This window comes from Ciconia boyciana, chromosome 2 (genome assembly GCF_034638445.1).
Source record: "Ciconia boyciana chromosome 2, ASM3463844v1, whole genome shotgun sequence".
NCBI lineage: Eukaryota > Metazoa > Chordata > Aves > Ciconiiformes > Ciconiidae > Ciconia > Ciconia boyciana.
Window position 1 is genome coordinate 13,379,671 of NC_132935.1, and position 18,237 is coordinate 13,397,907.

At 47.7% G+C, this 18,237-nt stretch overlaps 1 protein-coding gene across 1 annotated transcript; it reads left to right on the forward strand.

Annotated features, from left to right (window-relative positions):
* On the forward strand, positions 1-8,957 carry C2H8orf76 (chromosome 2 C8orf76 homolog). The gene is made up of 6 exons (XM_072851944.1): positions 1-1,138; positions 1,248-1,343; positions 3,711-3,854; positions 4,664-5,181; positions 7,390-7,522; positions 8,666-8,957. Exons 1-6 carry the CDS (start codon positions 1,025-1,027, stop codon positions 8,831-8,833), a joined length of 1,173 nt encoding a protein of 390 aa, XP_072708045.1. The 5' UTR covers positions 1-1,024; the 3' UTR covers positions 8,834-8,957.
* The last annotated feature ends 9,280 nt before the right edge of the window (positions 8,958-18,237 follow it).

Sequence of the window (18,237 nt, forward strand, 5' to 3'; positions counted from 1 at the left end):
TGTACAGCTGGGGTAGCTGCAACTTCACCTAGGTGCTGTTAATGATCCACGGTGTGCCTGAGAGCCTTTACATCTTGACAAAGCTCTCGGATCCGTCTTTACTTTGTCATGTCCCCTTTTCCCGTAGCACAGTGTAGGGGGGCTTTGGGAAATCCTGTCTTGGAAAGCCTGAGATTTCACAAGTTTCCTCTTCTGCTTTGGGGCAGAACCAAAATCAAATGGAAAAATTACCGAAATACACTCCCACCCACCCCCGCACAGGCACCAGGCCAAGATGCTAACAGAACAACTCTACAATTATGCAATTAATTTACCAAAGCATGGGACACTTTTTGGTTCAAGTATTTGTTACAGGATCTTACAACATTTCCATTACGGTGACTCGTGACCAAACTCCTCGCCAGAGCCGGGGCACTGCGACGGCCCTGCTGCCATCGGGAAGCGCAAGCCGCACCCGTTTACCACCCACCTCCGAAAACCAACGGGCAAATGCCAGAAACGAGAAGTCACAAGCTGCCTTAAGGGAGGGCCTTCCTCTGCTCTCGCTTCTCTCGGCGGGCTCGCCCTTGGCAAGACCGGCGGCGCCCGAGCTGCCACCGCCCCCGTTTCCAGTCAGCGCCCCGGCTTCGCAGCGCTCCCCGCCTGGTGGGGGGCGGTTTGCCGCAAGGACTGCCCTACCGCAGCCGGCTCGCATCTCCCACCCCGTGTAGCGGGGGGGGCCGAGGCCTTGCGGGGGCGCCCGCCTCAGGCACCCAGCGAACAGGGCCGGACGGAGCCGGAGCCCGAGCGCGGCGGTCGGGACTACAGCTCCCGGCGGGCAACGCGCCGCAGCGCCCCTCACACCGCCCTGCCTAAGATGGCCGCTGCCCGCCGCGTCCCCTCTAGCCCGCGCCGCCCCTAACTCGGTGACCCCGGAGGCTCGCCTCCGCCGCGCTGCCGCCCTCAGTGGCCCTCCCGGAGAGGCGGCCCGGCAGAGGGCGCGCTGCCGCCGCGCGGCGGGGGCCGTTCCGGGCGGAGCGGCGGGATGGAGCCGCTGCTGGGCTGGCAGTTCGAGGACTCCCTCTTCGCCCCGAGCCGGGAGCGGGGCCTGGGCGGCGGGGCCGGGCCGCCCTGCGGCGCAAAGCACTGCGAGCCCCGCGTGAGGAGCGGGGGGCGGCGGGCGGGCCCGGCGGGAGCGGCCGAAGGGGCGGCCTGGGTACGGCGGGGGCGGCTGCGGCCCCCCTGACGGGTCTGTGCTGTGCCCGCAGTGGTTTCGCAGCGAGGCGGACGGCGGGGAAGGCGCCGGCGGGCTAACGGCCAGCAAGTTCCGGGCGGACTGGGCCTACCGGCAGCAGGAGTTTGAGGTATTTCCAGGACTCTTGCACGGCCCGGGGCCTGGGCCGAGCCTGGGCCCTGGTCGGTGGAAGTTGTGGGTATATGAACTGGGGTGATCCCATAGTCCCCGCTGTGCTGAGTGAATGTGTTTGTATATTTGTATAAAAGCCTCCCAGCTGAGCCACGGCCTGGAGGTGCTGGACAGTGGTGCAGTTACGTCCAGCTTGATGGCTCCTCGTTTGTGCTGAAAGCACAACAGCCCCACGGGCAGTCGCGGTGACCTGGTGAAGAGCCGTCCTGGCTGAGCTGCAGTCAGGCCACGATGGGTTTCAAACCATGTTCTGGCAAGCTCCCCCAGCCCAATGTCATCTTTCCAGGAGTCAGAGTGAAGTCAAGATAAACTGGCCAGAAATGCTGCTCTGCACCCAGAGCTGATCCAGATCAGGCTTGCACATCCGAGTGGTTCAGTAGTGAGCAGAGCTGGTGTTTGTGGCCATAGAAGTCATGGTCAGCCAGAGTTAAGCATGTGGATTTCTCTGCTCCTGGGGATAATACCGGGTCCCACAAAGGCTGTCAGATTGCTGGCAACCACTTGGCTGCTGCTCACCTTTCTCAGAGCTCCTGCTGCTGTCAGCTGAAAGCTGACTGTAGTTGTCAGGCTCCTCACGTTTGGCTTATGAGCCTCATCATTAATTGTCCCACCTCTCTGCTGCCTCCCCTCGCTCTGGATGGCTGGTTGTGCCTTTGGGGTGCATTTATGTTCCCTGTTTCTGGTCTTGCCTGCTGTAGTCCTAGACCCTGTCCTCACTGCCTACTTCCTGAGCCGCATTCCTGATTATCAGTGCTCTCCTGCCTCTATAGTCCTAGTTGCAGGATCCAGTCTTTTGTTTTCTGGTTGAAATCAGTTGCTTCTGCCCTTGTTTCAACTGTAATAGTGTCTCGTTCCAGGCTATGGTTTGCATTACAGGCTCCCTGATTTCAAAGCCCTCAGGCTGACTTCTGACTCCACTCTTTTGCCTTGCCCGTTGGATTTGTGGATCTTTTTGTACCTCAGATGGTACTGATTTCTGCTTTTTAATGTTATTCCAGTGCTACTGTTGCCTTGTCTATACCCGATAGATGCTGTCCAGTCTCAGCTGAGACGCACTGAAGGGCTTCGTAAGAGTGTGCTGAGAAGAGAGATGCCTCAGGCTGCGGTCAGACGTGGCTGCTGACCCTCAGGAAGAGCAGATTGCTCCTTGCTGTGTGCTGTGGTGCCCTCTCAGGAGAGAATGACACCCCCTCAGATCTGCTAGTGGAACAGACCATTGCTTCCTAACCCTTTTCTATCACCATGATCCATGTTAAAAATATCTAGTCTTCAGTCTTATTGCTAACCTGGATCACTGTGACAGAACCAGAACCAGACTGCGCATAAAATTGCCAGAAGCAGAACTAGACTGCACACAAAATTACATTTTCACCAGTGGCTTCTGCACTCACTGGCAGAGCAGAGCTCCCTCTTTTGCTTGAGAAGGAATGTGAACTTAACACTAGGGAAGAAAAATATTTCAGCCATTTTGCTAGCAAGTATTTAGGGTATGTCGCCTGGACGCTCTTTCTGTTAGAACCATTCAAGTTTGCAAGGAATAATTAAATACTCATTTTGAGAGATGGGAGAATGAGCGCTGCTCTTTAGTCTTCTGGTCTGAGCACTCATGTGGAGGGGGAGGAACCAAGATTCCAGTCTTAGCTTCACTGAATATTTAATTTAATGTATTTAAATGTTAATTGGAGTCCTGGTGAGTGCCCTGAGCATTAAGCTACAGCAGTATTGCTCATTCTTGTCTTTTTCTTTAGCCCAATTAATATTTAATAATTTCATGCAAATTAGAACCACCCTACAGGAACAATGGAGATTCACCTTCCCTGCGGTGTTTTCTGACTTGCTGATTATTCATGTGAGGTGAAGTACTTGCAGGTTCAAACCTTCCCATGGAGAATGTCATGGATTTGAAACAAGGTTCCCCAAATTTAGGATGAGTGCTCTGATCATTGAGTTGGCAGCTGGGGGAAAGACACCTTGTGTCACATACTGCCCAGGTCAGTAGGTAATCCCTTCTGGATCAGACCTGATGGGGGAGAGGTGGACAGATGTGTGGTGAATCCTTCCAAGGCTTAAACATGAGTTAGGGGATTGAGGTTGCTCATCACCGTCTGGACTTGGCTGTGTAGTACCAGGGCCCTTGTGTGTTGCTAGCATAGGTGGTAGCAGAGTCCAGAGAAATGAAAATGTGGACTTCAGCTCCTGAATTCCCTTTGTGAGTGTAGTCATAAACAAAACATACTGTCAGGCTTACTTTAAATGAAAATCTCTCACTGTTTTGTTTGGCTTTTCTTTTTGTCGACACTACTAGAAAGCCCTGTGTGAATACTCAAACTGCTTACTACTCTTACCTCCCAGTAACATTGCAATGAGACGAGATGTCCAAGAGGGCCAGGCTCGGTGTTTATCTCGCCTAGGAAGGCACAAGGAGGCTCTGGATATTGCAGAAAAAATGGTAAATAATGCAATCCTTCTTTTAGGCTTTGAACATGAAAATATTGCCAGTAGTTCTTTCATATGGACCATTTTCTGGAAAAATAATTTTCAAGTGTATAATCCTTCAGGATGTTCAGTGCTCAGAGTATTTGGTAAACAGAGGGTAACTGTCACTGCAGATATAATCACTCTTTAGAAATCAGAACACCCTGTACCACAATGAGCTCCCTGTGCAGGGAGGCTGGTAGTCCTGGAAGGGACTAAATATCATGCTCTGCCAGGCAGAATTAATGTAATGTAATAGGAATTATAAGAAAGGGGATAAATGAGTGCTTAAATCTTTCCACTATAAAAGTGATGGTTCAAAACTCCCTTTTATTTCCATATACTTGCTGCCAAACTGCCACCAAGAAGAGTATCTAACCACAAATTGAGTTTTTCCCATAAAGGAAAAAGTCAAGAGGCTCTGAAGTCTGATAGAATTTTACTGCAGCTGTTTATTTTATATAAAAGGTGTTTATACTACAAAGAAGGGCAGCTGTAACTCTGAAGGGCAGTTTTAACTCTGAAGGCAAATAAACAAATGACAATATGTGGGGCCTTCTTGCCGTTCAGGCTGCGACATGGCAGCTAAAGGGAATGCTGTCATCATGATTGTGCATGATCTGTGTCATGTTGTATCATTTAAAATTAAGAGTGCAGTTTTGTACAATTTAAAAATGACCTTTAGTGATATTTGTGTGTTATTATTCAGGGAGACATTTTCTTAGGCTCTGAAGGATGGTTCTGTTCTACTCCTGTTTTTAATCTATTATCTTTTGTTTCTAGAGAAACAATGCTACTAACACAGATCACTTAACGGCGGTTCTCAACCTGCAGTTTGCCATTTACCAGGGTCTGGAAAATGCAGAAAAAAAGATCACGTGTCTGCAGCAACTGATCTGCTTACATCCTTTCAACCCTTGGTACTGGAAATTACTTGCTGAAGCTTATATGAGCCTTTTACAGGGTTTGTCTCCATCAGTCATTCCAGAAGCAAATCTAAATCAGTCTGAAGAGGTTAGTGTAAGCGATAGCAGTTTCAAAACATCAACTGGAAGAGAGATTAATTTGCAGCCTCACAGATCAGACAGCCAGAAAGAAGGCCCTTGGTCTAGCCTTGCTACAGAAACAAAGAGGGAGAATGCAGTGACTTGTAGGAGCAGCCAAGCTGTAAAAGAATTCTTCTGCACTTCGGAAGAACCGGAACGGATGGATGAAGGGAAACGCACAGCCTCCGAGTCCTGGGAGCAGAACATGTCAAAGAAAGTTGGGATAAAGGCATGTGCCTCGTTTATTAGAGCAAGGTAACTAAACGTATTATTAGAATAATGTTAACTTCTCCCAATCGAGAACAATTTAAAGCATATTTTTCCCAGCCTTAATATTTTCAGTTTACATTTTCAGTTTAATTGTTTGTTTCAGCGTTGACAACGCTAACTTAGAAGCATCCTGCTATTGCTTCAGATCTAAAAAGCAAAATCCACTAGTATGGTAGCTGTGAGCAACCTAAATCTGAGTGGAAAGAGTAAACCAGAGTCATGCACTGTTGAGAAGTAAAATGTTTCTTAATGACCTTATTACCTGAATCTTTTCAAGTAATTGTATACAACAGCCTGTTAGAGCATGGCTGTTTCCTGGTTTGGTATTAAAGATGCAGCAGCAGAAGTGCCCCAAAGGGAAGGCCAGCCAGTCTTCCTTCTGCAAGTGCCACCTGTCTTATTTGCTTGAAGCCTCACGCTTGAGTGAAAATGTATTTTATAATAATACCCCAATCTGCATAATGGATGAGGTTGAAAAATGAACTCTGTGACAGCTGATTGACAGGGCTGCATTAAAATGCTCTTTTCTTTTCTTCCCTCTCTTCCTAAAAGTCTTGCACACAACAAAAATCCCCAAAACATAATCTTTTAAAGAGATAATTAGGAACTGTTTTTGTTAAAATAGTCTTGGATTTTTCCCCCCTCTTGCGTCTCAGTAATGTATGAGTCACCAAACGTATTTAAAGCCATTTTATGAACTTCCAAAAATGTTTACAGAGAACATTTTATAACTGCCCTGTTAGGGCAAGATTTAAGAAATGTAAAACCAGGTATAGTAGCTTTTAGCTGTACTCAGACTAAGAGATGGTGACTTCAAATGCTACTTGGGAGAAGTTAATAGATTTAGTACTGATATTGAATATTAAAGCTACATTCATATTAAAATAGTTTGTGTTGCTTGTTTTGGAGTGTATGGTTTGCCATTGAGACAATTGTAAATTGTGGGATTTCCTTGCCTGGCTGCACAGTTTCACAAAGTGTTATTGTAGTTTATATTCCCAGATACACTTGTCCAGGGTAAGCTTCTCCCCTGCCCAGGGCTTATGTGTTAAATAGGTTGTCTAATATTTTCGAGTCTGTTGGATTTTAAGTGAGATGTGGATGTTGCATAAACATATGTGCAGGGTAAATTGCACCTGGAAAAAGGATGTTAGTATTGCTTTTTGTACGAAATAAGGTTCTATGTTAAAGCATCATGAATAATTGACTCTTCTAGTTTTGTCAACAAAAAAAAAATTGGAGAAATGGTTTTGTTTAATTTTCATTCTTTCTTACATTATGTTGATGCAAATTTTGAAATAAAAACGCTTTACAAATTAAAAATACTTTAAGATCTTAAGTCTTCTCTTCATAAAAATATACACCTTTATTATAACATGTGCTTCATTTAACTTTGGTAAATGTGATAAAAAGAGATTTGTTGTTGTTCTTTATGCATAAAGCTTGAATTAAACATAGTTTCAGTAGCGATACTACTAAGTCCCAGTGGTGCCTTGGTTGAATATACTTAGATATTTCCTCTGCTGACATATTTTACCGTCATTGTGTGAGGAGGACTCTGGAAACGGCCACTGCTCTCTCTGGTGGAGCAGTTGGTGATGGGGTCCCTCCGTGACGTGAAGCCACGTTGTGAGCACAGCGTCTAACCTTCACCGAATCATGGTGGTGACTTCTGGGGCACTGCCTTGAACATAAAACTGTGATGAGAGATTTTAGAAAATATTCCAGGGTTGGCCTGTGTGGGGAGGATGTTTGATATTTGTCTAAAACCCCCAAACTTCTAGCTCTTCAGGTTACAAAGGTAATCACTGCCATAGGCAAAAATGCACTGCTGTCTTGTTAGGCCTTAATAAGGATGTGGGACACCTGATGTACTGCAGTTAATGCTAGCAGATCTGAGCTTCACTTTTGAATTGTGTGACACATACATGGGGAGAAAAATGTTTGCGCGGAGCAACCAGAGATACTTGGCATGTTGTTTTTCAAAAGTACTTCTCAGTACTTCTGTCATAGCACGGATATACCATACCCATAGTAGACTGATACCGATGTATTCATTTCTTTGCAGTTTGTGCAGTTGGTGAAAGTCAGGAAGAAGAGCTGTTTTCAAAGTACTATATTTTGTTTGGTTTTAGGTTTGCTGACTTATTCTTTTGCCAGCTATGCCTTTTTTAACTGCCTTTTTAATTTCAGGCTTTTACTTCAGCTTACCCAGTTGCAACAGTCGTCCTTTGTGCTAGAGAATAACATAAAAAGTCAAAAAGAAATTGATGACAAAGTGGCACAGCTTGGTTTCAATGAAAGTTCCTTGCTGTTGATGACCAAGGTAAGGGGATTTTTCACTGTGTGCAAGTTCTCAGCTATATGTAGGCTGGTTGAGGTACCCAAGCCAGTTCAGGCACAAAGTCCTGGAAGTGTGACACTCCCCCAAGCTAATTAACTGTGTCAGGAAGCAAGGTAAATTAGCTGGGGCAGGTTGTCCTGGTAGTGTGTTATCTGGAACTGACAGCAATACCTATATAGTGCTGGCTTGTGTCATGCAGGTGTATCTCTGTTCTGCTGAGATTCTCCTTTCGGGACTGTTCAGGGTTGTTAAGTTTCTCACTGGACTTGTATTTGCAGATGCATCATCGCTATGCGTTTCCTGGGATGCAGATTTTATCTCAGGAATTTTAGATGTCACAAAGTGAATCACAAGTATGAAATGGAAGTGGAGATTACTTTGATGGCCACAGCAGTATTAAACACTTCCAGAAAAAGTATTAAACATTTTCAGAAAAAGCCAAAGACATCCTTTTACATGATTTCTTCGTTCTGTTTGATGTACTGGGTTCTAGTTTTAAAGAAAAACAAAGGAGAAGAGTAACATTGCATGATTTTATTCATAGAGATTAAACATTTTTAGTGCTATTTATAGAGGTTCTTACTTTTATCTTAAGGAACAAAGGAAGCCACGAGATCTAACTTTGCTGTCAGTATTACAGCTTTAAGTTAGTGAAAGCCAGGCCACTGCCGGGTTGGCAGGCAGTCTTGTGGGATTTCATCCATAAGAGGGCAGTAGCATGCAGACTATCTCAGGTTTTGAAAAGGTTGGGAAAAGAAACTTCTCTCCTTGCTTCCCTCGGTCCCACACCCCCCAGGAAGAGATCAGAGTGTTGGTGCTGTTGCAGGGTGAGCAGAGTTGGCGTTGAGATTTCCGCTGCTAGTCAGAGAGTAAAAATCCCCCCGTACAAGCGTAGCCAGAATCTGGGCGGGATTGTGCAGCTGTGAAGCTTGGGCTCTCAGTTCTCCGTGATTATTGCAGAATGCAACAGGCAGACGACTTGATCGTGACTTGGAAACTTCTCCTGGACAGCATGTGGTTCATGTGTCAAAGGCTTTTCTTGTAAAGATCTGTTATTAATGTCATATTTACTGTTTTCTCTGCAAGTTATTTTCTTGTTTCCCATATTTCTTACTCTGTTTGCAGGTTATGGGGCAGGATCTTATACCAGAAAAACTAAAAGAGGAATTTCAGGGTGAGGTAAAATGCATAGGCCCTTCAGCGCTGTCATCATTGGTAACTGCATCAGCCACAGAATTTGAAAGCAAATGGTTCAGTAATCTCCAAGATGATTTATGTTGCTTTGACCCATAATTCTATTCAGATATATATCTCCCACCTTCGGTAACTTAAAGGTTTTGTTGTGTTTATTCTCATATCTCCAAATGATTATGGAATGATATATGCAATAAAGTTCATATTACATTTTTTAAGAATCCTTACTGTATATCTTTTAAGAATACGTATAAATCTCTGCATTTAAAGTTTTAACATCTCATAATTTTCTTTGTTCACTGATTTGTTTGTATTTAAAATAATAAGGAATCGAGTATAAAATCGAACTATCAGTTGAGCTTTCAGAGGTAGCTTTCCATTGTAAACCTCACCGTGTTGTGCTTGAAGCGCCTCTGATTTTTTGGGGCCTGTGATGCTGGTGGGATGGAAGGCTTCCTCTATGATGTCCAGTTTGAAAGTTTCTTGGTATCAAATTCTATATTGTTGCATTTAGAGCCATGGAATTAGCCATTTTCTTAATTAATTTTTAAAATATTTATTGATTAATTGACATGATAGTGATTTCCTGTTCAGAACTGGATAGCTAGAAATCTTAAATATATTTATGCTGAGAAATTGTCAATAAGAACAATTCCATATGTTTTAGAAAAAGAATCTAAATGGTAAATATTTTAACTTGGAACTGGAAGGAGATTCTCTTTCTTCAAAGCTAAGTTGTTTTTTGCAGGCTTAGAAGTAGCTATAGTCTTGTCTTCAGTGTGCTTAGACGAGGGAGGAGAAAAACTGTCAAGGTTGTTTATATGTACTGAACAGTGTTTAGTCAGATCATATCCTTTGTAAAACTCTGCAAGGAAGAAGATCTTTGCTGTGAAAACCGGCAAACTGTTGTTTCTGCATCATACAGCTCCTTATGTTATGCTTTCAGTTGATAATGACACCACTTTGCTTTACTTTCTGAAGCATCCATGCTACGTGCTTTGGGCTTCCCCAGAAAAAGGCAGAGATTATCCTGTAGTTTCTTTTGCTTGAAATAGTTTACATTTGAGGCAAACAAGGTGTGCTCTTCCCCCATCTTCTCTTAAACCGAGACTTAAATTATTTGTAGCTTTTTGTAAAAGTGTTCTTTAATGGATATAGTTTAAAACTAGAAATCTCTTAGACATAATTTGCTGTGACTTTTCTTCGTGTTTTCTTGTGTTTTCTTTCTGAAGTACTAAAGAGTGCTGAAACTTTAAATAACTCACAGTTGAATGGTAATTCACCATATGTGAACACACTTTGTATCTGCTACTTTTAGGTGAATTTTAAAGCTTTAAGATACTTTTAGGGAACCTGTCCCTAACCGTTGGTATGGTATAGCCCTCTGCTAAGTTGAGTGTGAAACCTTTCTGGAAAAATGGAATATTGCCTTCAGCCATGTCAAATTCTCTTTGATAGTTTGGTGACTTAATGCGATTAAACCACATCCTGGTCAGCTTGTTACAAAAGATGATGACTTGGCAAGTATACTTGGGTAAGCATTAATGCACTCATAATGTATTACAGAATATTTGGTTTAGTCATGCGTGTGCTTTGCTAGGTGGAAATTTTTGTGTGCGTGTGTAGAGCACTATATTCAGATGGCAGTGAAGCCCGCCTGAAGGGCTGGGGGTGCTTTTAAGACTAACTGGTGTCATAAGTTTTCAGTAGAGACTGACCATAATGTGCTGTAAATTAATTACAATGTTGTTGGCATCAACAGAGGCTGTCTTACAGCAAAGGCATAGCAAACATGGAAAGCTTAATGCCAAATATGTCAGCAAAAAACTGGAACAGGGACTTCTCCTGGTTTCTTCTTAAACTTAAGGTCATGAGTAGCCACATAAAAAGGCTATAATTTGTTTTGCCACAGCTCTCGAGTAGGATCAGTAGTTAGGAACACGGCTTTTGCAGAACCAGTTCTGTATAGATATTTAATGGGAACTCACCAAATTATTTGGGTCCACAGCTTAGAAAGTGGAAACAGCCTTGGAACTGTTTTAGCAGCAAACTAAATACTTGCCAAATGTCATTTTGTGACTGAGATGTCCAAAATACACAGTGGCTAGCCAAGGTGATTTGGAACTTTTTGGTGTGCGTGCAGATTTTTTGACTCGAGGTTGTCTCTTAGATTGGCAACACAACAGTTAACTCCCCACTGGCTCCGGGAGTGGAAGGGAAGTGGCAGTTCTTAAGAACAGGCAGTATTTTCTCAAACGTACCAATAAAGCAAAAATGTTGGTTTTAACTACTGCAAAGACAACAACGTGAGTGTTGTTCTGAATGTGTCGCATAGTTACTGTTCCAAATAACCAGTGTTTAGGGGCTATGCACTGGGGCTATGAAATATTCCTTTGTCCCACTTGTGCCTGGCTATCTCTCATCTCAGCTACTTCAATTCCTCCTTTTTTGGCCTGCTCCTCGCTTTTTTGGCATGGCACTTCTAACTCCAGTTTTCTGTTTCTGATCATATCTCACAAGGGGCTTTGCATTTCCATCTTGCATTTGAATGCCTCATCATTGCTTCTATGTTCTGCATAATTCTACATCTGCCTGTAATACATTTCTTTATGTTTTGGCTCTTATGATATTATTATTGGTATTAGTACATGCACCAGTACTCCACGTTGAGTTAAATAGCAAATTTTAGTATTGCAAACTGCAAGCAAGAATCCATTAACAGTCACTGAGGTTTGATTTTGTTATTTTAACACTTGCTTATGGTACAGACACTTTGGGAAGGACCCTCTGACCCTGGTTCTGATGCTTCTGAAATGACTGCTGTGTACATACACAATCTAATGGTGTCTCTTGCTATTGAGTGTTCGAATACCGCTGGCTTTGAGGTGAGGGAACATGTTAGTGCTGTAACTAGCGACATTAACACAGTTTTCTCCATCACAGAATCATAGAATGGTTTGGGTTGGAAGGGACCTTTAAAGATCATCTAGTCCAGCCCCCCTGCAGTGAGCAGGGACATCTTGCACTAGATCAGGTTGCTCAAAGCCCCATCCAACCTGACCTTGAACACTTCCAATGATGGGGCATCTACAGCTTCTCTGGGCAACCTGTTCCACTGTCTCACCACCCTCATCATAAAAAAAAATTCTTCTTTATGTCCAATCTAATCTACCCTCTTTCAGTTTAAAACCATTGCCACTTCTCCTGTCACTGTGTGGTGGGTTGACCTTGGCTGGCTGCTAGGTGCCCACCCAGTTGCTCTATCACTCCCCCTCCTCAGCACAACAGGGAAGGAGAAAATATGGAAAAAAAAAAAAGAACTTGTGGGGCAAAATAAAGGCAGTTTAGTAAAGCAAAAGCAAAGGCTGCATGCGGAAGCAAAGGAAAACAAAATATTCTCTACTTCCCATCAGCAGGCAATGTCATTGTAAAAATTAGTATGTGAATAGTCTTAAGATTGTTTATAAGGAATCAAGAGTTGTAACATGGGATCCTGCTCATGCTCCCAGCCAAGACCCACCTTTATTGCTGGCAATAAAAAAGGGGGTTTAGCTAGTGCCTGCTTTTCCTGTCCTCTTTCTGGTACCCGTATGCAAACTAGAAGAAAAGAAAAATGCAAGCAAATCCATTTTGGTAACAATTTAGTGACCCAGGTGGGACTCTGCGGGTTCCCGACCTGTTGGGTGTGTTGACGGCATACGACACAGCCGGTACTGGGTGAGTTCACCTGATGGCCTTTGCGGCATCCGCATTCTCTGGGAAGGTACTAAAACCGGGGACAGCACAAGTCATAGGGGGTTCAATAGGTAAGGTAAAAGGGGGTTAGCTGCTGGCAGAAATTTTGGGAAACTGGAAGAAAATTGATGGTACTTCAGGACTCAGTAAAGCTCGAGCTGTAGTTCTGTGTCGGGATGAGCGTCCAGCTGGGACTCGGGAGAGGACGCCCTCCCAAGCACTGGCCCCTGGGAGGTTCATTTGATAGGAGTAAGCTGACCTTCCTGCCTCATATGTGATACGATAAAAGGCAGAATTGTCTCATATGGTAAATCCCTGCTGACTACTCCCTATCACCTTGTCTTTCACAGGACAAGTTGGAAGTTGTTTCCAGGATCTGTTGCTCCATCACCTCCCCAGAGCTGGAGGTGAAGCTGGCAGGCCTAGCAAGGGTCATGGAAGGGGGCTGCACAGGAGTATGGTGTGCAATGGTCCAGCAAGGAGGAAAGCCTGGGTGTTCTTTATTTTCTAGGAGGAGCAACAGGGGCAGACCAGGGCGCGCTCTTTTTTGGAAAAAAAGCAGCCTGTGGAAGAAGCAGTCAGTGAAATGCTCCCAAGGAGCACAAGCAGCAAGCACAGGGGATGTCCTTGAGCACGTGCTCCTCTGGGTACTTTGTGTGTAAGCAGCAATTGCTCACGCACACACGTGCACATGAGGTGTGCTCCATTAGCAGTCATATGGCCAGGCATCAGGCTTCACACTCGGAAGTGCTTTAATGGGCAACACTTGCAGGAAGCCAGCAGAAGCATCTCTGAGCCAAAAGACCAGCAGGGCCGGTTCAGGCTGGGGAAGGGACGCAGGGATGCTCTGGAAAACCCGGGTCAAGCCCAGCCCATTCATTCAGCTTCCAGGCTGTGAGTGCTGGGGCAGCAGTGGGATCGAGGTGCCCCGCAAACATCCTTCCCTGGCACGTGAGCGATGCCTGCGTGGACGGTCCCTTGTGCAATGCCACTCGCTGTTTCGCTTCTCTCTGCTCTCTGCTCCCCACTGCGAGGACATGCACAGCAACCGGCCCCGACAGGAGGGTCCCCATCACAGCCAACAGCAGTGGTGCTCTGACATGGCAGAGCTGCCATCCAGAAAGACCCAGGGGCCTTTGCTGGGCTCTGCAGGGGCCTATGCAGGACCCTAATCACCTTCCAAGTGCCCCAGGGCCTCCTCTGGGTTTTGCTGGGGTCTGTTGGAGGGTGATCAACGCTACCCACTTACTCCATGTAGCGCTGGCTGCATGATGTGTAGAGGGGATGTTTCCTTTGAACATCCAGTGTAGCACAGGCAACCACAGTGCCAAGAGGAGCTGTGCTTCTGTACCAAAAGCTTCTGAAGCGGCTCAAACCCCCTCATATGCTGGTAGCATCTCTTTGCCAGTCAGGGTGCAGTGGGCAGGGATAGCTGTTTGATCTTCTCTGTGTTTGCAGTGGCTACTCCAAAAGCCCATCGGTACCCCTTTGGGTCCTTGAAGTACCCTCTCCTGAGGTAGCCTATGCCAAGGACACAAGAGGCCTCGGGGCTGCTCACAATGGGGTACTTTTGCCACTTGTCCCTTGCTAAGCTCAGCTCAGCCTCCCATGCAGATCTCCAGTTGTAGGCCTCCCCCTGTCACTCCAGACATCCAGATGGGTTCTGTGCCCCAATGCCCTGATGGCACCAGCGTACACTCTGCACTGGTGTCTCCCAAAGCCTTCTACTTCTGTGGCTCTGATGTGCCAGGCTGTGCTGGTTTTGGCTGGGATAGAGTTAACTTTCTCCATAGTAGCTAGTATGGGACTACGTTTTGGCTTTGTGATGAAAACAGTGTTGATAATACAGGGATGTTTTCCTTCTCGCTCAGCAGTGCTTACACAGAGTCAAGGCCTTTTCTGCTTCTCACCCCACCCCACCAGCGAGTAGGCTGGGGGTGCACAAGAAGCTGGGAGGGGAAACAGCCGGAACAGCTGACCCCAACTGACCAAAGGGATCACTGAAAAGCTCAACAAGTGGGCCCATGTGAACCTCATGAGGTTCATCAAGGCCAAGTGCAAGGTCCTGCACCTGGGTTGGGGGAACCGCGGTATCACTAAAGGCTGGGGGATGAAGGGATTGAGAGCAGCCCTGTGGAGAAGGACTTGGGGGTACGGGTGGATGAAAAGCTGGACATGAGCCAACAACGTGCGGTCACAGCCGAGGAGGCCAAACGTATCCTGGTCTGCATCAAAAGAAGTGTGGCCAGCAGGTCGAGAGAGGTGATTCTGCCCCTCTACTCTGCTCTGGTGAGACCCCACCTGGACTAGTAACTCCAGGTGGGGTCCAGCTCTAGAGTCCTCAGCACAGAGAAGAAATGGACCTGTATGGAGCGGGTCCAGAGGAGGGCTACAAAAATGATCAGAGGATGGAACACCTCTCCTATGAGGAAAGGCTGAGAGAGCTGGGGTTGTTCAGCCTGGAGAAGAGAAGGCTCTGGGGAAACCTTATTGCGGCCTTTCAGTACTTAAAGGGGGCTTATAAGAAAGACGGGGACAGACTTTTTAACAAGGCCTGTTGTGATAGGACAAGGGGTGATGGTTTTAAACTAAAAGAGGGTAGATTTGGACTAGATATGAGGAAGAAATCTTTTACAACGAAGGTGGTGAAACACTGCAACAGGTTGCCCAGAGAGGCGGTCGATGCCCCATCCCTGGAAACATTGAAGGTCAGGTTGGACGGGGCTCTGAGCAATGTGATGGAGTTGGAAGATGTCCCTGCTCGCTGCAGGGGGGGGTTGGACTAGACGACCTTTAAAGGTCCCTTCCAACCCAAACTATTCTATGATTCTATGATATCCCATACCATATGATGTCATGCTCAGCAATAAAAGCTGGGGAAAAAGAAAGAAGGGGACGTTTGGAGTGATGGCGTTTGTCTTCCCAAGTAACCGTTATGCATGATGGAGCCCTGCTTTCCTGGAGATGGCTGAACACCTGCCTGCCCATGGGAAGCAGTGAACGAATTCCTTGGTTTTGCTTTGCTTGCGCCCGTGGCTTTTCCTTTCCCTATTAAACTGTCTTTATCTCAACCCACGAGTGTTCTCACTTTTACCCTTCTGAATCTCTCCCCATCCCACTGCAGGGGGAGTGAGCGAGCAGCTGTGTGGGGCTTAGTTGTGGTCTGGGGTTAAACCACGACACAGGCCATCGAATCCACACAGTCCAGTATCCCCGTTCATCCCTTTCCTCCTCCTGGCCAAAGGCAGGGACCCTCTGTTTCTGTCCCTGGTCAGAGTATTCACTGTCTGACCCTTTCGGTGCCAGACCAGAAGTCCCCTCACCGGGATCAAGGGAGGTGATCTCAGTCCTTCTGTGTCTGGCAGATTGCTGATTGCCTTCTTGTGTCTCTACAGCAACTAAGCTGACAGCCTTCTTGGGTGGCCCCTTCTTAACAGCTCTCTTCGCTCTTAGTTCGCGTACACGGGCTTCCAGGTTAACGGTGGGTTCGTCATCCCACTTCCTCATGTCCTCCCCTGGTCGAGCAGGAAGAACCCGAGCGTGCCATGCAGCATGCGCCCGGGGCTCCATTTCCCTCTGACCAGGGCAGGAGGGGCTTGGCTGTTTGGGGCACCCCTGACAGCCAAGGCACTGGCCGGGAGGGATGAGGAGGGACGGAGATCTTTGAAGTTTTGGAGCCAAGAAGATGCTCTCTTCACAGTTGGTGCATCCGTATCCAGGCAATACCTTGCTGCCGGGCCGTTAGAATATGAGGCTGGGTCGTTTTGAGTCACCTTCCTCCACACGGCCCGCATGCACAGAACGTCCTCTGCATCTTCGGAGACCTTGCTGTTGTCTAGATCACCGCAGATGACTTCCAGCACCGCTAATTCTCTCAGGTACTGGATGCTTTCATCTGCGGTAGTCCACTTCCCTGGGTAGTTCCCAAGATCTTCCTTGAACCTCACACTTGAGAGGAGCTGTCTCCAGAGACTGCAAATTGCTGCCTCTTGTCCACCTCCTCTCTCAATTCCCCGCTTTTGGCAAGGGATCCCACCTGTTGAGCTTCCTTACTTTCCAGTTGCTGACTGTTGGCCCTGCTATGCCAGCATCGGAGCAGCCAGGCAGCAATCTGCTCAGCTGGCTGGTGGCTGTCATCTTTCCGCATCTCTCAAAGTTCTGACGACGAGGTCAGGGGCCAGGCAGTTTCCTCCTCCTGCCTGATTTCTCTCGCTCCTTCCTCCCATTTCTTTGCTGAAGGACCAGCTTCCTGATCAAACCCTTCCTCCTCTTCCTCCTCCCTTGCTCACTGATGATACGGACCCGTTGACCTCCTTGTCCACTGTTTCTTTTTCACTACTGGGGCAATTACCGTGGTTGTTGTTATTTGGGTCCCTGTCTCAACCATGGTGTCCTCAGATGCCCTTTGGGTCCCTGTCTCTACTGTCATGTCCTCAGACATACTTTGCATCCCGGTCTCAGTCAAGGCATTCTCAGAGGTGGTTTGGGTCCCTGCCTTAACCACAGTCCTCTGATAGTACTGAACCGTGGCTCAGAAGGCATGGGCCAAGGCCCAGGACAGCGCTAGAAGCTGCTGGTTGTCATTGGGGTCGGCAAGGCACCCCTCAGCACTACGAGGGCTGCTATGGGGAAAGTTAACTCCATCCCAGCCAGACCCAATCCAGCCTTACATGGCCTGGCCTGGCCCCCTGCGCACAAAGGAGAGGTGCGACGCGTTACAGAAGAAAAACGTGAAAGGTAAAGATATCTTTGAAGACATGTGAAATAGGACTTGACTGAGAGTGACCTCGCCTGTACAAGTCGATTTGCTGATAGAAGAAACCAGACCAAACGGTCTGAAAGCGGCAAAGTTGCAGTAAAATCGTGTGTGGCCTTTGTGGTGGGTTGACCTTGGCCAGTTGCCAGGTGCCCGCTCAGCCCACCCTCCATTGTGTGCAGGGGGCCAGGACGTGCCCTATAAGGCCGTCCCACCCTACCCTCCATTGAGCGCTCGGGGCCAGCCCACACATATAAGGCCGCGCTCGCCCAGCCCTGGCCCATGGCAGACGCAGCCTCTGCTCCTGCACGGTGAAGGGAGGCAGCGGCTGACGCGAGCTGAGGGCTTTGCCGCCCCTCGCAGACCCAGGGAAGGCGACCGGTGGTGACTGTTGGCAGCAGCGTTCGGTGGCCGACGGCCCGCTCCCGAGGCTTCAGCCATGAGGCGGGATGGTGCAGGCTGGGGGCCTGTGGCACGCAGCCGCCCCTCACCGCGCCGGCGGCCTGCGCAGAAGGAGGAGTGCCGGCAGGAGCAGGCCAGCCGCCAGATCGAGCCGCGGCCTTTCCGCTTGCCGCTACGGGAGGGACCCCCCGAAAGCCACAGCGCTGGGCAGCAGGCGGCATGCCAGGCTGTGGCAGGTGCTCTGCTCCAGGTGCCAGAGCCTGCGGGGGAGGACCTGGTGCTTCCTGGCAGCGCCTGCAGCCGGCTGCTGGAGCAGAACACCCGCCTGCAGCGGGCTCTGGAGCACCTGGAGAGGCTACGCGGCGCCCTGGAGATGGAGAGCCGCCTCCTGAGAAAGAGCAGCTCTCCAGAAGCATGCAAGGAGGCGGAGAGGCTCCAGCAGAAATGTGCTCACTTAGCTGCCCTCGCCGAGCAGCTCAAAGAAAGATGCGGGCATCTGCAGGAGACCATCGGGCACCTGACGAATACTCCAGCGCCACTGCCCACCCAAAGCTCTGCTGAGGAACCGTGCATGAAATCGTTTCCTCAGCAGAGGGCTGGAGAAGGGAGA

Excerpts from the sequence above, each read along its gene's own strand:
- C2H8orf76 (XM_072851944.1), top strand. The coding sequence starts at position 1,025 with ATGGAGCCGCTGCTGGGCTGGCAGTTCGAGGACTCCCTCTTCGCCCCG. Across the intron at positions 1,139-1,247 it reads CAAAGCACTGCGAGCCCCGC|TGGTTTCGCAGCGAGGCGGA; the intron begins GTGAGGAGCGGG and ends CTGTGCCCGCAG. Across the intron at positions 1,344-3,710 it reads ACCGGCAGCAGGAGTTTGAG|AAAGCCCTGTGTGAATACTC; the intron begins GTATTTCCAGGA and ends CGACACTACTAG.